A 20,275-nucleotide genomic window follows, 5' to 3' on the forward strand; every position below is an offset into this window, starting at 1 on the left:
CTCTCCTCCTTTCCAGTCTGGGTTCCACATTTTCACACGGTCACACCCCTCTGGCATAGCCCCAGAGCACAGAAGGGGCTCCTCCAGGGGCTTTTCCAAAGACAAGTTTAATGGTGCAACTGCTACAAGCTGGAATTGTACCCCAAAAACTGCCTGGGAAGAGTGAAACCAAAGCAGGGGCAATGGCCAGGGGTGCCTGGGGGGGATTTTTTGCATCACCCAAACCACTGCCTGTCCCCAGGGTGAGAATGTGCCAGAACCAGAGGCACAGCTCAGCTTTGCTCCTTTCTCCCAGGGCTGAAGGGAAGACCCCAAGGGATTAAAGTAGCTAAAACCAGGTTGGAACGTTGTGACTTGAGGCCATCTCTGCAAGAAGCCCAGCAAAGGCAGGATCTGTGCTTGTCCTGTGCCAAAAAGAAGGTCTTCCACACCTTGGGCATTCATCCCTCAGGGAGCACTGGCAGCCCTTGGCTCCAGGTTCTGCCCAAGTGCCAGGCAAATGCTACAGGTCTGCAGGAGAAGCCTTGCTAGGAAGGCAAAGGAACGATCCCCTGGATCTGGCTGCAGGCTCGGAGGTTCCCTGGCTGCAGCCAAAGGGATCCGAGCAGGGAAGCACAGAGATCCCAGGATGCTCAAAGAGGGCAACACCACAACAGTCCTCCCCGAGCCACCACTGACCTGGCTGGATAGCCTCAGCCCCTCCAAACCCTTTGGATGGCTGCAGGGAGACCATTCCCAGATCTCCTGCGGGCAGGAGCCACGGCACCGGCGCTGAGAGCAGTTCCTTCACCTCAATCTCCCCACAGAGCTCTGAAGGTGACTGGAGGGGACCCCTGGCCAAACGGGGGGTCCCTCCATGGGGCTCCAACAGCAGTGTCCAGCAGAGGACCAGCAGCTCTGTCTGGTGGCTCCAGAGCTGGGCTTCCAAGCTCCCAGCACAGCTTGGGTGGCACTCACCTGACCCCGGGAGCTGCCAGCACCACCACCAATGCCACTGCCAGGGCCAGCAAGGGGCAGGTCCTGCTCCAGGCAGGATCCAGCTGGGAATCCAGCTAGGAATCTGAGAGGCACAGGGCCTCCACAGCCGTGCTCAGGCCCTGGCTCACCCCCCCCACGGCCAGCAGGCAGTTCCGCACCACGATGCTGGAGCAGGCACAGCGCGGGGTGGGCATGGGGGGGAGGCTCTCCCACTTGTTCTTCTCGGGGTGAAAGGCCTCTGCAGACTCCAGGACGGTCGGCTGGTTTCCTGGAAGCACAGAGTGAGGCACTGGGTTACCTGGGAATACCCACTGAGCATCCCTTGTGTGCTCTGCACCCCGTTCCCTTATGGGGTTGGTTTTCCCTGCTCCCTCCAGCCAGCCAGGATCTCTCCTCTTTGTGACAATAACACATGACCCACACTTGGCTTCAGAAGTGTTCCCAGCACCCCCAGTGCCTCACCTAGTCCCCCAGCCACGACAACTCTGCCTTTCAGGTACCCAGCCACGAAGTCTGCTCGCCTCTTCTTCAGGTAGCAGGAGCGCTCCATCTTCATCCAGCCACCTGGGAGGGACAGGACACACTGGGTGTTATGGGAGCATCCACTCCTGGAAAACCCCTCTGACCTTCTTGCCTGAGGGAGTGCAGTTCTGCTGCTGCACCTCGGGGTAATAAAACCCCATGAGATGGGTCGGGTCCCTCATCGCCAGGTCAGGAGGCAGCTGTTGAATCCAGCCCCCTCTGAACCATGGTCTCCCCTTTTCGCTTGTTAATCCTGACTGCAGGCCTTCCTCTAGGCTGGGCTCAAGCACCAGCAGCCCCAGGCCTCAGCAGGTGAGAGCTCTGTGCTCTGCAAGGCCAGCAGAGCCCCGAGCCCAGCCCCACCTTGCTCCACGTCGAACACGTCCACGGTCCTCATGAACTTGGGCTGCCTGTAGAGCCGCCCCTGCCGCAGCCCCCCGAGGCTGAACAGCCTGTCCTCCGTGGGCACGAAGCTGGAGAAGGCCCTTTTGTTGGGAATGTTGGGAAACTTGGTCCACGACCTGGTGTCCGTGTCGAAGACCTCGAAGGCGTTGACGGCGTACTTGGACTGCCTTCCACCTGGGAGAGGGGGAGGAGAGGGTCAGGGCAGGCACCACAGGAGCTTCCCGGGCTCTCAGGTCACCTGCTGAGCCTGGGAATTTTTCACCTCTGCGCTCCCTCTCCTTCAGCTGCGGGTTCATGCCACGAGAACCCTTCATTTCCCAGCACATCACCCCCCCGGCAGAGCCGCTGGCACAGGGAGGTGTTTGGTGTGCGCTGGTTAAATCATGACAAATTCCCAGCAGAGCGGGGATCAGGCTCGGGGAGCCTTTGCAATTCAGATGAGCTCAGATCCAGCGAGCCCTGGCCTTGCTGCCAAGCTCCTGAGAGCAGGAGAGCCAGAGCAGCTGCTGCTCCCCCTGCCAAGGACCCACGTTATCCCTGCACCCATCAGGCTCAGATGAAGGCAGCTATTCTCAGCCTTTGAAGGCAGAGCCTGCGCTCGCTCCCGGCCTCACAGACTGTTCCCCAGCAGCCAGCAAAGTGCAAAATAGATCAAAAGCTCTTTTCTGGTCACCCCTCAAGCAAACCAGGGCTGTCTGGCCGTTGGAGAAATCAGGACTGGTGTGTTTTGATCCTGACGTGCCGTTTGGCCACGAGCTGACAGCAACATTCCTCTGCCTCAGTTTTCATTTCTACAAGGCAAAACTCATGGAAATCATCCCCTGCAAAGGGCTTGTTCCAGCTCAACTACACAGGTCTTTCCTCTGCCAAAGGCAGTCCCTTTGTGAAGCTGCTGCTGCTATAAAATGCACAAAAGTGTTTATTTATTGAAGTATTCTATGCATCAATTGAGTCCAAGGGCTTTTAGCACAGTCACAGGGCTGCCAACCAAGCAGGCAAACACCACTGTACCCTCATCTTCCAGCAGTGTGGGGAGGGGGACAGGGGACCCCCCCACCCAGCACGGACCTGTGAGCTCCTGGGGTGCTGGAGGGGCTCTCCTCTGTGCTCATCACGGAGCTGTGAACCCAAACCCGCCCCAAAACCCCCCAGTGCTTCTGAGGGTGTGAGAAATCGGGGAAGGATGGAGGAGAACGTCCCCAAAAGCCTCTTCCAGGGAGGTTCTCAGTGCTCAGATCAAAGGAGGAGGAGGAGGAGGAGGAGGAGGAGGCAGGGCTGGTCCTTACCCAGCACGTAGATCTTGGTGCCCCTGAGGAAGGAGGTGGCAGCGTAGCGGGGTGTGGGCATGGCTGCCAGGGACACCCAGATGTCCTTGAGCATGTCATAGTGCTGCAGGAAGTTGTGTGGCCGCAGGTCAGATCCCATCCCACCAGCTGCATACACCCTGTAGTCTGGACAGGGCAAAAAGCAAAAAAAAAGATCCCAATATTATGACAAAAAAGCACCAGAAATCCCCGCCCTGCAAAAACACACCTGGCCCTTCACCCCACACTGACCCTGCCTTATCAGCCAGGAGAAGCTTATTCTCAGACTGGAAAATCATCCCCAGGATGGTAAACATTATTTTTAAGCATTCCTTGACTGTAGCTTTTAAAGCCACTTAAGCAAACAAACCAAGCAGCTTTGAAAGGAGCTGCCTGGAGATTAGATCCCTAATCCCGGGGCACAGCGGGAGCTGCCTGACCTCGGGAACACAGCTCCCAGCCCAGGCTCTTCCAAGCAGGGCAGAGCACACCAGAGGAAGTCAGTGCTCCACAGATTCCCTCAGAAAGTGAGAAATGAGGTGGGCTGATAAGGCAGAGCTCGGGGTGTTTAAAGCAGGGTCAAATTTTGCAGAGGAGCTTCACAAAACCAGCTGCTTCCCCTCCTCATACAATGATTTGAGCCCATGGCCATGAAGACAACTCTCTCCTGGCTGCTTCTGGGCTTGGATCAGAGCTGTCTCCTCAAACCAGAGCTGTTCTGTGGCTCTGAGACCTTCAGCCCAGCTCCAAACCTCAGGCAGGTCCTCTCAGCCTGGCTGCCCTCAGCCAGCAGCACCTTTCCTATTCTTCCAGCATCTGCAGCACTCAAGGGCCAGAATTCACTCAAAACCCTGAGGGAGTTTGATTTGAGACCCTGGAGCTTGGACCTGTCCAAAATCCCCCCAGGGACTAACACAGTCGTGGCCCTTGTGGCTCCAGGGCTGAAAACAGAAAGCAGCCCCCTGGTTGATCTGCTTTCAGCCTCCCACAGAACATCTTGAGCAGGTGGGATGTGATGAACACGAGGTTCAACTTCGAGAAGCACAGAGGAGGTTTTGGAGAAGAACAAGGTAACCCTGTGCCACTGCCCAGGAAGCTTTTGTGCCTGATGCACCAACTCATCACCGAATCAATTAGGTTGGAAAAGAGCTGTAAGATCATCAAGTCCAACCTTCAACCACCACCTTGTGAACTGATGCCAAAGAAAAGGTTTTGGAGAACAAGGTAACCCTGTGCCACTGCCCAGGAAGCTTTTGGGCCTGATGCAGCAAGCAGGGAATCAATTAGGTTGGAAAAGCCCTCTGAGATCATCGAGTCCAACCTTTGACTGGTCACCACCTTGTCAGCTGATGCCAGAGGATTTGGAGAACAAGGTAACCCTGTACCACTGCCCAGGAAGCCTTTGTGCCTGATGCACCAACTGATCACAGAATCAATCAGGTTGGAAAAGCCCTCTAAGACCATCAAGTCCAACCTTTGACCACCATCCTGTGAACTGATGTCAAAGAAAAGGGTTTGGAGAACAAGGTAACCCTGTGCCACTGCCCAGGGAGCTTTTGGGCCTGATGCACCAACTGGTCACAGAATCAACTGTGTTGTAAAAGAGCTCTAAGATCATCGAGTCCAACTTTCAGCCACCACCCTGTGAGCCAATGCCAGCCCTCCCCACCCCCCCAGCCTGGTGGCAGGTTCCCCCCTTGCCTTTGGCCGTCACCGAGATGCCCATGGCCGCCTCCCTCAGCGAGCTCCTCTTCTTCCACCTGCCCTCGTCCACGTTGTACATCTCCACCACCTTCAGCGGCAGCTGGTTGGCCCCGACCCCTCCGACCACCATGATCCTCTTGCCCAGCGTGGCCACGGCCACCCCTGCCCGGGCCGTGGGCATGGGGGGCAGGGCTGTCCACTGGTCGGCCTCGGGGGAATAGACCTCGAAGGAGTCCACGGGGACCCCGCTGTCGTCGCAGCCCCCGATGGCGAAGACCTGCCCCCCGGCCTCCACCAGCGTGGAGTAGACCCTGCGGCTCGGGAGCGGGGCCAGGGATTTCCACTGGAAGTCCTTGGTGTTGGCCAGCTCCATGGTGAGGGGGGTGGGTTATGCTGCAGGGCAGAGCAGAGAATTGTGGAGATGTGGGATCGCTGAGGTTGGAAAAGATCTCCGAGGTTATGGAGCCCACCCTGTGCCCCATCCCCACCTTGTCCCCCTGCCCAGAGCACTGAGTGCCACAGCCAGGCCTTCCTTGGACACCTCTGGGGTGGGCACTCCAAACCTCCCTGGGCAGCCCCTTCCAGTGCCTGACCACCCTTTCCAGGTAGAAATTCCTCCTGGTGTCCAACCTGACCCTCCCCTGGCACAGCCTGAGGCCGTTCCCTCTCCTCCTGTCCCTTGTTCCCTGGGAGCAGAGCCCGACCCCCCCCGGCTCCCCCCTCCTGTCAGGGGGTTGCAGAGCCAGAAGGTCCCCCCTGAGCCTCCTTTTCTCCAGGCTGAGCCCCCCCAGCTCCCTCAGTTCTCCTGCTGCTCCAGCCCCTTCCCAGCTCCATTCCCTTCCCTGGACACGCTCCAGCCCCTCAATGCCCTTCTGGAAAAGCCAGGGAAAAATAACAAGAGACACAGGGAGTGTGCAAACACCCTCCTGCCCTGGCAGGCAGGAGCAGAGCAGGAGCAGAGCAGGAGCAGGAGCATCCCTCCCTCCCCACAGCCCCCCTGCCACCCACCCCCCCAGAGCAGCACCACCGGTACCTTTCATTCCATCTCCACTAATCCCACAGATCCAGACCTGCCTCAGAAGCTCATGCAGAGCCCGATCCTAAAAATAAAACAAAACAAAAGAGGTGTCTGTGTATGGAGGGGGGGAAATAAAAAAATAAAAATGATGAGGCGAGCGGGTTGGAGTCAGTTTGTTCTCCTGCTGCTCCCCCCTCCCCAGGAGCATCAGCACAGCAAAGGGATCAGCTCCGGGATTTGGGCCTTGGCACTTCCAGCAGCTCTGGGCCACTGCTCTCATGAATAATTTATTCTCTTTCCAGGTGAATATTCATGCATTTCCACGGACAAATCCAGCAGGGTAAATCAGCAAAGGAGCAGAGGCAGCTCCTGTTTCCAGGAGCACGAGAGATTCTCACTCAGACACCCAGAAGTTCTTTTCCTGCCCTGTGCCTCGATTCCTTCAGCTCCAAAGTGCTGGGATGAGGCACAAGCAGCACCACTCAGATGTCTGACAGACACAGAACCTGCTGGTGCCAGGCAGTTTCTCTGCTGTCATTAAGGACCATCCAAAGCTTGAGAACACTTGTCTAAAATAGCCTAAAGATTCCTTTTCAACGCACCAGCACACAGAACGTGGCTCAAAGCACTTGGAGATGGCTGAGGATTTCTCTGGAGTGCTGGGCAGGTCCTTTGTGGGAACGAGCAGAGCAAAAGACCTGGAAATCCAGAACAAAGAGCTGGAAATTCAGCCCAGGTGTGATCCCAGAGGGGCAACCAGCATCTCCAGAGCCCTCAGCAGCTGCAGTGCAAAGCTCTGCCTGCATTCAGCTGCCTTGGCATACAAATAACCTGCTATTCCTTTGCCATGCTATTTAAAGAAAATCAAGGTCAGCTGAAACACTGTGCCCACGTCCTCTGTCTCCCTGTCTCCAGCATCACCTGGATCTCCCTGGGAAGCAATGCCAGCACTGTCAAAACCTGCTGGCCACCCCCTCAGTGCACTGCAGCCAGGGACAGGGAATTACCACTTCATTACCCCAAACTAATTGGAAGCACTGACGTTTTGAAATCAAAAGGAAGGGAAATTGCTTTTCTACCAGAGGAGCTGAGCCCACTCCAGCACCCAAACCTTGCCCTTGCAGGACAAAAATCCCTGCTTTAAGAGCTCAGCAAGCACCTACAAACCCTCCAGGGTCTTTTCCAAGTGGATGTGGAGCCTGGCTGGGCAGGGGGAGCCCCCCCAGCACCCTCTGAGAGGGGGTCAGGGCTCTTGGTGTGCAGGACTGAGCTCCCTGTGCTGGGACACTCCAAGGAAAAGCCATTCCTCACCCTGCAGGTCACACTGGGCTCATCCTGGAGAGCCCCTGGGTCACTGGTGTTTATTACCTGCCATGAATTGTGGTTTATCACAAGCACTGGTGGGTGTCAAAGGGATCCACGGGCTGAACAGGGAGAGAAGTCCGTGCTCGGTGCTGCTTCCCCGTTCCTCCTGATCCCACCTCTCCCCAGGATTTGGGAGCTTTGCTGCTCCAGGAGTGAAATTCCCTCAGTTCAGGGGGCTGGAGCCCAAATCTCCTCCCTCCAACCATCCCTCCTCCCTCCCAGCAGCAGATTTCCACTCCCAGATTTCCACCAGCAGCTCTGGGAATGGGTCAGGCCCAGGACCCCCATCACAGCCCCATTTGGAGCTGGGTCCAGAACACCACATCTGCCAACCCCAAACACAACCCACGTGCTCCTTGCTGTCACCAGGGGCAGGTTAAAACAGGCACAGTCACCAGTGGGGCAGAGGAATCCATGAAATTCCTGCTCCAGGAAAAGGCTCTTGTGTCTCCCAAGGGAGAAGGGGCTGCAAACAACCCGACACCCAGCATCACCCAACAACTTCCAGCAGCAATTCCCACTGCTCCAGGGACAGGCATCACCACAGAGGCAGGAACAGGGGTAGCACCCTGGGAATAGCAGCCAGAGCCCAGCAGGAATCACAGCTCCTGCTCCTCAGCACCAGGTGGGAGGGAGCAGCTCCCTTCCAGCTCTGCCTTGGCTGCCTGTGCTCCATCAAACCCAGGGCAGGAGAGATGACAGCACAGCCCCCAGGAAGGCAGCTCAAAGGAGATGGTTCAGGGCAGGGAATCAACCCATTTCTGTCCCAGGGACTGTGGTACAAGGCCAGTAAGGAGGACACAGAGGGGAGATCTCCAGGAATGTCACCCACTGTCAAAAAGGGAGGGTCTGGCACAGCCCAGCTCTGCCCTGCCTGCTCCTGACCCTCTTCCCAGAGCAATTCCAGTTACAGCAACATTTGGGTGCTTCCCTGGAGCTGTTCCAGGCACAGGATCCAATGCACAGTTTGGAGAAGGGAAGTGTTTCCTGCTCCTCAAGCACTCACCTGCTCTGAGGGGCAGAGAGGGACCAGCACACCTCAGGCAGGCTGTCCTGGGATCAGCATTCCTGCTCTCCTGGGGCTCAGGAAGCTCCAGGTGGAGGTGGGACCCCACATCTCCCCAAAATCCCAACCTGCAGCTGGAGCTTCCCAGCTATCCCATCCCATATTGGGTAAAATCCGAGCTTTATTAAGGAATAAAGTGATGAGGAAGGAGGGGACACACTGTGGCAGCTTCTTTGTGCTGTTTTCACCTGTGCTGGAAGGCAGGAGGGTGAGGAGCACCCCAAATAACACACAGAGAAAGTTTCAGGTGTGGGAGTAGCACCCAAAGCTCCCCATCAATCCCAGTAATGGAAGGGAGCTGCTTTTCCTCCTGGAAGCAGAGAAATGTGGTGGTCTGGGATTTGTCTGCCCAAATCTGGCAGATAAACTCCAGCCTGGTGTGGGCTCAGGCCTTTGCTGGAAAGAAATGATTCCTTAAGGCAGCAGAGTCAGGAAATACAACGTTCAGGAAGCTTTAAGTCCACGTTCCCTCTGCTCAGCATCCAAAAGAGAACCAGGAATCCCTCCTCCTCCAGGGATAAAGCTCATTTCTCTGCCACCAAATAGATTTTTAGAGGGGCTCAGCACCCCAAAACCCCCTAAACTGTGCAACAGTCCAGAGAGCTCAGCCCACGATGTCATGGAACAGCAAGCCTGGGTTGGCAAATAAATCCCACTTTTAGGCAGAAAAGGCTTGAAACCCTCTGAAAACCAGGGACTCTGGTGCTTTTCCTTCTCCCTTGCTCAAACCCTGGCAGCTGAGTTCTTTAAACAGAACATGCATGAGATTTTCAGCCTGGCATTGCTGACCTCTCTCTGAATCAAGTTTCCTTGCCATAGTAACAGCTACCCAGAAAAATAACAACAACAACAAAATCCACTAGTTCTCTGCCTTCTCGCTGCAAATCACCCAGCTGGCAAAAAAATAAAATAAAATAAAATAAAAAAGGCAAAAGCAAAGAGGAAACCCATCAGGATTAGGAGCTAATGAATTGTACCAAGCAAACAAAAAGCAGCAGAGCTCACAGGCAGCTCCTTTTGCTCCTCCTGACCCCGAGCATCCCCTGCAGACTCACGGAGGGGCAGTTTGGAGGCTGTGACCCATCCGACCTCCCCCTTCAGCTTCCCCCTTCCCCCCATCCCCGTCCCCCCGGGATCTTTCCACCCTCCTGGTGCCAAAGGCAGTTTCCTGCAGCTGCTGACAGGAGCAGGGCAGGGAGGCTGTGCAAGGGAATATTCCACAGCACCAGCATTTCAGGAGTGTTGCAGCCACGGGACAGGGAGAGAAGCTGTTTCGTTTTTTTAGCACAGACAAAGACCCCAGACCAGCCTTTTTTTTTTCCCCTGTGTGGGCTGAAGAATCAGCAGAACAAGGTAAGATTTGCTCACATTTCATTGTTATAATTTAATCAAGACCAACCTACAGGACCGAAGGGATCCCCTTCCCCTCGACTAGGATGCCCAACCTGCATCCCTCCCGTCGCCCCCCAAAGCTGCCTCTGCACGAACAGCTTCTCTTTTTTGCACGAGTCACAAACCCAGAAGGGCTTTTTCAAGCCCCGCAGCCTCTCCCGGGTTGTGTTTCCAGAGCTCCCGTCACTCTGTGTTTCGGCTGCATCCCTGCGGAGGGAATGGGAAGAGCCTGGGCCAGATCACAGCTGGGGAGAGGTCACGGCACACCCCCGTCCCTGCCAGGGCCTGGGCTGGGAGAAGGGCTCCAAATATGGGATTTGGGGGCTACAGGGAGGAAGGAAAAAATAAAAAAAAAAAAGAAATAAATAAGAAGTAAGGGTAAACCCGCCCTTCTGCACAAAAAGTAAAGGGGAAACCCATCCTTTTTAACCTTTTTTAACCCAGTTTTTTTTCAAACTCAAAGGTTTGAAAAGCCTGACGCCGGCAGGAAGCTGTTCCCTTCCAAGGCATCCCTCTCCCGAATCACCCACTGACCTCCAGCGAGGAGCTCCCTCCTTCCCGCCGGGATCGCTGGGGAAGAGCAGAGGTACTCACAGCTCCGGGGAAACCGAGTCCGGGCGGAGCATGGCCACGAACCCGCCGCGACTTCACCCCAAAAATGCCCGGTGCCCTCCGAGCATCCCCTTCCGAGCGCCTCCAGGGATGCGAGCGGCGCCGGGAGCAGCCGGGGCTGGGAACGCTGCGTGGGAGGGGGGAAAAAAAATCCCCATAAATCCAGCGGCGCTGCTGTTCCCCCTCTGGAAGATGTAGGACGGTCACGGAGGAGGGTGTTTCCCCATCTGCTCTCCTCCTCGGAGCGGCAGCCGCGTGTGCGTGCGGGCTCCCAGCATCACCGCTCCATACTTAAGCCTTTTATGGCTTTTAAGGCACAGGATGTTCTGGAACGGCCGCTCTCCCCCCCCCACTCTCGCCCGCCCTCCCTCCCGGCAGCGCAAACAAAACTCCTGGGGAAGGGAGAGTAGGAGCTGGAAAGCTGGAGCTGCGTCCCCTGGGTCGGGAAGGGATGGGGTCTGTCCAGGCTGGCTGCCAGAGGATGGACCCCAGGGCTCGGGGAGGGAAGAGCCCATCCCGCGGATGTGCCACCCCATTGTGGCCCCACAAGGGCCCCAAACCAAGCCCCAAATCTCTGCTCCCTGCAGCCCCAAATCCCTGCTCCCTGCAGCCCCAAATCCCTCTCCCTGCACCCCAAATCCCTCTCCCTGCAGCCCAAATCCCTGTTCCCTGCAGCCCAAATCCCTGCTCCCTGCACCCCAAATCCCTCTCCCTGCACCCCAAATCCCTGTTCCCTGCAGCCCAAATCCCTGCTCCCTGCACCCCAAATCCCTGCTCCCTGCACCCCAAATCCCTCTCCCTGCACCCCAAATCCCTGCTCCCTGCAGCCCCAAATCCCTCTCCCTGCAGCCCCAAATCCCTGCTCCCTGCACCCCAAATCCCTGCTCCCTGCACCCCAAATCCTTGCTCCCTGCACCCCAAATCCCTCTCCCTGCACCCCAAATCCCTCTCCCTGCACCCCAAATCCCTGTTCCCTGCACCCCAATCCCTGTTCCCTGCACCCCAAATCCCTCTCCCTGCAGCCCCAGCCGTCCCACGGGGAGCTGGGAGGGTGCAGAGGCCCCTCTGGGTGGGATGGAGGACCCTTGGGCCCGTTTCCCAGCCTGCCAGTCCTCCCAGGCTTTCACTTCCCTGACCTGCTTCTCCAAAAACCTGTTAAAAGCGTGTTCCTCTCCCCAGAGTGTCGCGGAATAAATTTGCAGAAAAGTCATTTCTAAGCCAAAGCCAAAAAAGAGAGAAAAAAAAAGATCCTTTGGATGCACCTTCCCTCAAACTTCCCAGCTCCTCCCCAGAGATCTTCTGGTTGTAGTTCAGCCCAGCAGATGTTTCTGATCCTTCAGAAACCCCCTCGAAGGGGTTCTGGAGCTCTGAAAGTCCTCGGCACCCCCAGGCAATCCTGCCCCTGCAGCTTTCCCCACCAGCACAGAGTTCTGAGCACCATCATCCCTTGAACTTACAACTTCCAGAGCTGGAAAAGTCTTGTTTCCACATCAGTTCTCCAGTGGCCACTTCCCTGGAGCAGTGCCAGTGCCAGAGGTGACTGGAGGGGGGTTAAATTTGAGCCCCACAGTGACCAGGTTCATCCCTCCTGGCTGGGACAGGCAACAATTCCAACGCATCTCCGGCCATAAAACAAGAAAAATGGGGAAATCAGCAAGAACTTGAGTCAAATGACTCTTCATAAAGCAAATTCCCCATCCCCTGGCAGCTATTTTAATCTCCTGTTTAGCTTTCCAGTGGGAGGATTCAATTTGTATTTAAATAAACCCCTCTAGCGTGGGGCCAATGGAACACGAGGATCTTCAGTGCAGAGAATTCACTTCTGAAGGGATTTCAGAAGATGCCACCAAACTGGATTTTAACAGGGGGCCTGTTGGCAGCCTGGCATTATTGGACAATTGTTAGTTGTTATTATTATTTAGCAGACTGGTTCCAGGTGAGTCCAGGAGCTCTGAACCAAGGTTTCCTGCAAGCTCTGAGCTCCTGCCACAATCCACAAGTTTAATAAAACAAAAAAAAAAATCATAAAAGGTCTTCTCAAACCACTGAAGGGCTGGGTGTGTGGAAAGCCCAGTTTCCTGGGAGTAGGGAAAGGGAAGCAGAGGCTGCAGGGCACAGGCTGGTGTGATTCCCAGCAGGAATTCCTTCCTGGAAAGGGGTGTCAGGTGTGCAGGGAAGGACTGGCCGTGGCACTCACGGTGGGGTTGTTGGCACAGCTTGGGCTCGGTGACCTTGAAGGTCTTTTCCAGCCTAAATATTCCGGGATGAGCTGATATCCCAGCCCCAGGGTTGGCAGCTCCTCTCCATGCCCACATTCCCGTGCTGGGCACCAGCTCAAAGCTGCCCTGGCACTGAGTGACCTCTGTGGCTGGTGGTGGCCCAGGGGCTGTGCCAGGTTTGCAGCTGGTCCCTGGAATGCCATGGCACAGCAGATTCCACCTGGGAGCTGGGGAGAAACCCTGGTTTGCAAACCCCCCTCCTGGAACACAGCAGCAGGGCGGTGTTTGGAAGCATTTTGGAGCTCCTGCTCCCTGGCTTGGGGGCCAAAGGGCACCTTGGCTCAGGATCCTGGGTTTGGGCCCAGGTGGGTTTTTGGTTGCTTGGTTGAGATTTGATTTTTTGTGCTTTTTTTTTTTTGGGGGGGGGGTTGTTGGTTTTGGGTTTTTTTAAATTTTCCTTCCTGCTTTTTGTCTTCCTGTCTCACCTGCTTGGTTGGGCTCCTCATCCTGTGATGAGTGGGGTTTTCACAGCAACCAGGGACCTCTGGATGGAAGGAAAAATGGGATGGGTTATGATAGAACAGGGAGCAGGGATGGTGGGACACACACCAGGGCCCTGGCAGAGCTCTGCCTTCATCATCGTCATCCTCACAGCCCTACATACCTGACACTAACAACTACATTTTAAAAAACTAATAATTATCAAATAGAAATCTTAAAAAATTTAATATAAATAAATGAAATATAAATATTAATACAAATATTAAAAACTAATCATTAAAACAGATCCTCTTTCACCTCCACAACATTTCATTCACCCATTTAAAACCAAAACAACAAAGAAACTCCACCAGTGACCTTTCATACTTTCCTGGATGCAGGGATGGAGCCTCACCTTCAGGGATGAAGAGTCTGCACCAGCCAAAAAAAGAGAGAGCCAAGAGAAATGTCTCTCTGAGAGAGACAAGAGGAATGAGAGGAAGGCAGGGGAAGAAGGGGAGTTTAAATGTGACAGAAGCAGCTTGGCCATAAAACCCCAGGTGTTCCAACCTGCCTGGTGGATGAGTCAGAGCCAACAGGCTGGAAAATAACTGTCTGTCTGGGAGTGATGGAGCTCCCACCTTCCACATTTGTGCCTCAAAAAAGAGGAAGGATTTTGTTTTCCAGGCTGCTTGGAAATGATAAAGGAGGTGAAGGAGGTAGAGGAGGGGGGGAAATAATAGTCCTGAAAACCTACAGCACTTTCCTGCAGCCCAACATCTGTTTCCATGGGAACAGCAGGAGAGGTTTTTTGCAGGAATTCCTGCAAATTACACAAATAAGCCCCACGGTCAGGTTGGATTTGCCTCTTTCTCACCTCACTTCAGGCTGAGCCAACTCCACCCGAGGAGCACCGACCCAGTCCTGGCTGGGAAAGGTGTGAGGAGCTGCCCTGAGGAAGAAAACAGGAAAAAAAGCAGCAAAAGTCCCCCCCAGCAGCCCAGTGAGAGGCTTTTCTTTGAGAAGAGATGAGGTGGCTGCAGATAAAGAGGAAAAGCAGGACCTGCCCGGGCATCTCCCTGTGCCAGCAGGCAGAGCTGGGGCTTTGGCACCAGCAGTGGGGAGCAGTGCAGGGGACTGGAGAGACACCATCCATCCTCCCCCTGTCATTTCTCCCAGAGATTCAGCGAGCTGACAGTTAATTAACCAGTTCATTAATTAATTCTCCCTCCTGCAGGGCCCTGAGCTGGTTGCAGTGCAGGGAGTCACCTTAACAGGAGCAGACAGGAGCCCAGAGCTCCGGGGATCCCTCAATCCCAACCTTTATCCCACGGGGAGAATTCCACCAGCTGCGTGTGCCCGTCTGACAAACAGCCAGAGACAGCCCTGCAGACAGGCAGGCACTTGGAAAAGACAGTGCTGGGCAAAAAAAACCCCAAATAAACCCACCCTCCTGCACAGGAAAGCAGCTCCACTCAGCAGAACGAGCTTGGAGATGCTCTGTGTGCTCCTCAGAAGAATAAAGGATAATTCCATGTTTATGCAGAGCTGGAAAAGAGCTGTTTGCCCCCAGGAAGGGGATTTATGGACACAGCAGGGCTGGGAGCAGCTGAGCCCCAGCCAGGGTTCCCAGAGTGCTGGATCAAAGCAGTTTGCTGGGATCCCCACCTGCAGCTCCTGGGTGTTCCCAGGGTTCCCATCCGAGCTCCTGAGCAGCCCAAGGGGTCAATCCATCCCAGAGCCGGGGCCAAAGTGCCTCTGGGAACGAGCTGGAGGAGCCTCTGAGCGAGGGGAGGGACTTTGAACAGCAGCATTTTGTCCTCCAGGTCTCAAAGGCAGGAGGGTTAATCATTCATGGGCCAGGCAGAGATAAGACACGGGAGCAGGCTGTGTAAAAACTGGATTTTAAAAAAATCCCTTTAAAAGGATGTGAAGGGGAGAAAAAAAAAATCAGTGGAGAATTGTGATTTTCTATGAAAAAAATAATATTTTAATAGAGTTTGGTGAGTTAACTCCTGATCCACCTCAAAATTTTTCATTTAAATCGCAGAGAAAGTTGGTTTTCTGTCCTTTGGGGGTTAAATGTCGGTTAAATGTTTTGTGCTTTAAAAAGAAAAACCAAAAAAAAAAAACCAGCTTGAAAACAAAACCCTTGGAGGAGGTGGGTGGTAACGGGATGTCAGTCCATCAGTAATTCCATCCACACTTCCAAGGTGGGAGCTGAGCAAAGCTGGGAAAAGGGGCTGGGGGGGCAAAGGGAAGTGAGACAGTTGAGGAAAAAAAAAAACAAGAAAAAGAGGAAAACCACCAAAGAACAGCAACCAGCCCAAATATTTTCTCTGCTGCCACCCCAGAGGAGTGACAAGTGATTGTCCCTCAGATGCAGAGATGCCACATGTCCCCTTGACACGTGTGTGTCCTCCCCACCAGTGATGTGCCCCTTAAATCCCACCCCTGCTGGAGTTTCACTGCAAGAATGGAAATACATGTGGGGTTTTCTGCCTCCTGGATGAAAAGGAAATTCCAGAGCAAACCATCTCACTTCACTCTCTCTCCTTCAGGGGAAAATCTTCTGGCTCAGTTTGAAGTCTCATCATCTCTGATGCCACGTGCAGATTTTAGTGTCAATGACTGGAAGTGGTTCAGGCCCTTTTCCCAAAGGATCCACGAGGGGAAAGCTGAATTCTCACCACTGACCTTACAAAGTTATATTTTAGATGTGGAATCCTGCCACTGAATCAAACAGGAACCTTGCAATTAGGGGCAGAATAAAAAAAAATAAACCCAAGAACCACAAAGCCAGGTTTCTGTTAGAATGAGCTTTGGAGATTGACCCAGGTGCCACTTTTCCTGCAGCTGGCACAGGGGGATCATGGAATTATGGAATGGTTTGGGTTGGAAGGGACCTTAAAGCTCATCCAGTGCCACCCCCTGCCCTGGGCAGGGTCACCTTCCACTAGCCCAGGTTGCTCCAAGCCCTGCCCGACCTGGCCTTGGACACTTCCAGCCACAATTCTTTGGGAATTCCATCCTCACCACGCTCCCAAGGAGGAATTTCTCCCAAACCATCTAAACCTCCTCTCTTTTAGTTTAAAACCACTCCCCCCTTGCCCCGTCACTGCCTGCTCTCGGATAACCCAGCGCTGCTCAGCTCTCACCCTGGACACCTCCTATTCCCAGGAAAAGGTGCCTGGGATGCAGCAGGCAAGGGATGCCCAGGAATGGCAGGTGGGGCACGGCTGGGATGTGCTGCTGGAGGGCTGAGAGCGAAGCAGCACCAGCAGAACACTCGTCTGGTCAGCCCCGAGCTGAACCACAACCACAGGTCAGGCCCCCCTTTGATCCCCGTGTTCCCCTGCAAGGAAGAAAAACCACTTTCATGGTTCTCTGACAGCAGCAGGAGATGGTCTCCCAGGGTTCCCTCTTCTGTGTGTGCAGGACGGGGAAGAATGGGAGTGTGTTTTCACAGAGCTGCTCTCACAAAGGAGCTGGGAGCTGAAAGGGGCTCGCAGGAGTCTGTGGAGCCTGTTCTGCTCTCAGCGGCTCAGCGGTGAATTCTCACACGGCCACCCACGTTCACAGCCCACCTGAAGTTCAGCCACTAAAGCAGCGACCCTCCAACCCCCCTAATTGTTCACCTCTCACTTTAATGCACCCTCGAGGGGGGTTATTGAGCTGCTGTCCTGTCAGCCAGACAAAAGGATCCTCAGACACCTCCGGGTGTGAAGAAGCACAAACCAGAGAGGAAGCAGCAAGAAGGGGCTGAGGGAACACCAGGGACTGTCACTGTGTGCTATTAAAATTGATATAATTTCCAACAGCATCAACAAAGCCCTTCTTCCAAGAAGCAGCACAAAGGAACTGGGAGTTTAACTCGCCCCTCTTACAAAAGAAAGCTCGTGGAAGTGGAAGGCAGGCCACAGAAGGATGCTGTAATTAACTGATTGGGGGTAATTGCTGCATTTGTCATGAGCTAATACAAAGAACATCAGTTTATATCAACTTGTAATTTCCTTCATTTAGCTGTAGAGACATAAAATATTCATGCTTTAGTAGATTACTTACTTCAGTATAGCCAGAGGCACAGGCTGCTGTCACTTTGAAGTCTTTTGTTTCAAAGGTTACTCCAGCACTTCTGTCTGAATGAGGAAAAAAAAGGGGGGGGGGAAAGGCCTTAAAATACGAGGGAATTAACCTGAAATATCTACACGGGGTTGCATAATTTGATACTTTTAAAAAGCCCCAGTTCAGGCCATCTTTACAAGTGACATTGCTTAATTATCCTGCTGTGCGTTCCCCGGAGCACTCGGTGATCACGGAGGTGGGGGGTGAGGGTGTTGAAGTGATTTGCCATCAACCCAGAACCCCGGGCAGGCACCTCCACCAGACGACTCCAGAACCACAGAGGGCCTGGAGACAAAGCCAGCAGCAAAGCATCCAAACAAAATCCCAGTTCCCCAAAGTGCCTGAGCCTCTAAACCAGAGCAAAGAAGTGGTTAAGGGCCCATTCATGTGCTGGGGGATCACAGGGAGCAGTCACTGCCCCGGCCCCACACGGCAGAAGCAGTAAATAACCTTTTCCTTTAAATCATTTTCAATCACCCAACAAAGGAGCTGTGTTTGAACCAGCTCTGCTTTTGTTATGACAGCTGCTGTACTGTCAGATTAGTCCACTGCACAGCTGTTGGGCTCAGTGTTTTTTCAAAACATGTCTAAACCTCTCAGGATTCGGGAACTTCTTTTTTTTTTTAAATTTTATTATTTTTTAAACAGCACCAGAGAAATCACCCCACCAAGCTAATTGCTTCAACAAAGCTGGATATTCATTACAGGCTGCAGAGTAAATGGGGAAGTTGGGGCTTCATCATCTTTGAAGAGAACTTCAAAGGACGTGACAATAAAGGAAAAGGTGGGGGCAAATCGGTGCTGAGGAACTCCCCCAAAAAAAGGCTTTGGGAGATTAAAACACGGAATGTTCTACTGGAGGAAAAAAGAGTCGAAATCCCTTTCAGCTCAGATGTTTTTCAGAATACCCCAAGACCTCTGCAACGGTCCACCTACTCCATTCCCTTTATTCTTCCCCTTTTATCTGTCCATCCAGAGTGCTCCTGCTGCAGGATTTTATTCCCCCTCCATCCAGCTCGCTGCCAGAGCCTTCATTTAGTGGATGTCAGTGGTGTTTTCAGCCATGTCAGCCTAAAAGAAGCAAATATAGAGATTTAAGTGCAGCCCAGTAACCCAAAGGGGAGTTTCTGGTGTTTATTTGACACATCCAAGCCAGGAAAAGGCACGTCAGGAACCCAAAGCCCAGCTCAGCTCCGTCAGGGGTGAACACAACGGGTTGTTCCCAGCCATGCTCCTGCAGCACATTTCCATATATATTACCCAGCCCAAATGAATCATTTCTGGCACAGGAATATTGTGCCTGACTGGATGCAACAGCTGCTCCTTCCTTCGTGCCTCGCTCTCTGGTGACCTGCTTTTGATTAGAACATTTGCCACCTCCAGGAGGGGGCAGGGGGGGAAATAAAACCCTGCCCAGCTCACACACCCCGGGTGCTCTGAGGAGCAGAGCTGCCCAAATTCCCAGCTCATTTGCTTCCCCTGAGCAGGGCAGAGGGTCAGATCTGCTCTTTCATGTCTTTTTGGGGGGGATTTTTTTTTCCTCCCTCTTTCCTTACTCTGTGCTGGAGAGTAAAGCAAAGTGGGACAGGGTAAAATGGTGATATCCAGATATTCTTTGGGTTTATTTCTTCACAGGACACCAGGCACAGGTTCAGAGCAGCAGCATCAGCAAACACTCTAAATTGCTTTAGAAAATGAGGTTTTTATATAAACAGAGCCCCTTTGCCATCAGCACTCCCTTCATTAGGGAGTGGCCATTTTCCCACTGGATTTCTCAAGGAAGCCTCAGGAGCAGCCCAGGAGGGGCTGGAAGGTGACCCCACATCCCAGAGGTGAAGTTCTGCCCCAGAGACCTCTATTTATCAGCCCACAGAATCTGGGAGGAAGGAAGATGGGCACTGCCCCCCACAGATCACAGTGGGAACAGCCCACGTGGATCCAGGAGATTCCACCATAATCCACCTTTAATATTACTCTCTGGTTTTTAATATTTACCTTTAATATTGCTTTTTTTCCATTCATAGAATCATTAAGGTTGGAAAAGAACTCCAAGATCATCAAGCCCAACCTTCATATTAATCCATATTACATTTAATTTCGCTCTGGGGAGACTAAAGAAAAATAAAAAGTCACAGTACACAGTACATTTGACTTCTGTCCCACTGTGTCACCTTTCCACAAAATAAAATCATGGAATATTCTGAGTGGGAAGGGACCTCCAAGGACCATCAAATCCAACTCCTGGCCCTGCACAGGACAACCCCAAAATCCCACCACGTGCCTGGTGTGAATATCTTACCAAGCTTAATGACATAGTCACTACCTAGAAACACCATAAAACGTAAATATATATAAATACATATATTTATTTATTTATTCAAGCTTCTAGAGTGAGGTTTAAACACTTCCTGCTGTCACCTCACAAACAGCTTTATTATTACACATTTCACATCGCTGTGGATACTTCCAGACAGGAGGTTATTTTTTTTTTTTTACCCACCCCTTTTTCCTTAATTAAAATTGTTATCACTGAAAGCAGCGCAGGGCAATAAAGACTCAGTTTCTGGTTTCTTTTTTCAGCCCGGTGCTATTTTTCACCAGAACCTTTGTGGCAACAGAAGCTCAAAGCATCGTTCCTTCCTGCTGTTACAGAGCAGTGAAGTTCAAAGGCAAAGCCAGTCAAGACAAAAGCCAGTTGATGGGAAGAGATCAAGACTCGAGGAGCTCAGGTGTGCACAACCCAGCACCTGCTCAACAGGTCAAAGCAGCTCCACTTAATGACCACTTAGGAGCTTCATCCCTCCTGCAGCTCAGACTTTGCCTTTATTGTTCCTTCCAAGTGTAAAAGAGGTTAAAATAACAGAGCGCGGGGCTGAGGGAAAAGCGAGGAGGCGCTTCTGGGGTTGGAAAGGCTGGGAATGGGGTGACAGTGATGCCTCCAGGGGCTGAGGGAAAGCGAGGAGCTGCTTCTGGGGTTGGAAAGGCCGGGAATGGGGGGATTGTGATGCTTCCAGCTGGGGGGTCCCAGCACGGGGAGGACACGGAGCTGCTGGAGCCAGTCCAGAGGAGGCACCGGGATGGTCAG

At 53.4% G+C, this 20,275-nt stretch overlaps 1 protein-coding gene and 1 long non-coding RNA gene across 5 annotated transcripts; one reads left to right on the forward strand and one right to left on the reverse strand.

The window, feature by feature from the left end:
• Positions 1-347: 347 nt before the first annotated feature.
• On the reverse strand, positions 348-12,070 carry KLHDC8A (kelch domain containing 8A). 4 transcript variants are annotated; one of them, XM_051808873.1, is made up of 8 exons: positions 11,824-12,070; positions 10,349-10,493; positions 5,947-6,013; positions 4,911-5,306; positions 3,192-3,356; positions 1,864-2,079; positions 1,441-1,542; positions 348-1,246 (listed from the first exon to the last, which is right to left on the reverse strand). In XM_051808873.1, the coding sequence occupies exons 4-8, from the start codon at positions 5,284-5,286 to the stop codon at positions 1,053-1,055; spliced, it is 1,053 nt and encodes a 350-aa protein (XP_051664833.1). In that variant the 5' UTR covers positions 5,287-5,306; positions 5,947-6,013; positions 10,349-10,493; positions 11,824-12,070; the 3' UTR covers positions 348-1,052. The 4 variants fall into 4 exon arrangements, with proteins under 4 accessions (XP_051664833.1, XP_051664831.1, XP_051664832.1 ...); XM_051808871.1 differs by lacking the exon at positions 11,824-12,070 and having other exon boundaries at positions 10,349-10,651; XM_051808872.1 differs by lacking the exon at positions 11,824-12,070 and having other exon boundaries at positions 10,289-10,436.
• On the forward strand, positions 9,528-17,010 carry LOC127480600 (uncharacterized). Its single transcript, XR_007907969.1, has 3 exons — positions 9,528-9,715; positions 10,218-10,340; positions 15,627-17,010. It is a non-coding gene; the product is annotated as an uncharacterized LOC127480600 (long non-coding RNA).
• The last annotated feature ends 3,265 nt before the right edge of the window (positions 17,011-20,275 follow it).

This window comes from Manacus candei, unplaced genomic scaffold, assembly GCF_025592945.1.
Source record: "Manacus candei isolate 608988 ecotype Guabito, Panama unplaced genomic scaffold, ASM2559294v1 h1tg000073l, whole genome shotgun sequence".
NCBI lineage: Eukaryota > Metazoa > Chordata > Aves > Passeriformes > Pipridae > Manacus > Manacus candei.

Bases quoted from the DNA above. Each gene is read 5' to 3' on its own strand.
- KLHDC8A (XM_051808873.1), bottom strand. From the start codon at position 5,286: ATGGAGCTGGCCAACACCAAGGACTTCCAGTGGAAATCCCTGGCCCCG. The intron at 3,357-4,910 runs GCAAGGGGGGAA...TGCCCTGTCCAG, and splicing joins CATCTCGGTGACGGCCAAAG to ACTACAGGGTGTATGCAGCT. The intron at 1,543-1,863 runs GTGGGGCTGGGC...TGTCCCTCCCAG, and splicing joins CGTGTTCGACGTGGAGCAAG to GTGGCTGGATGAAGATGGAG.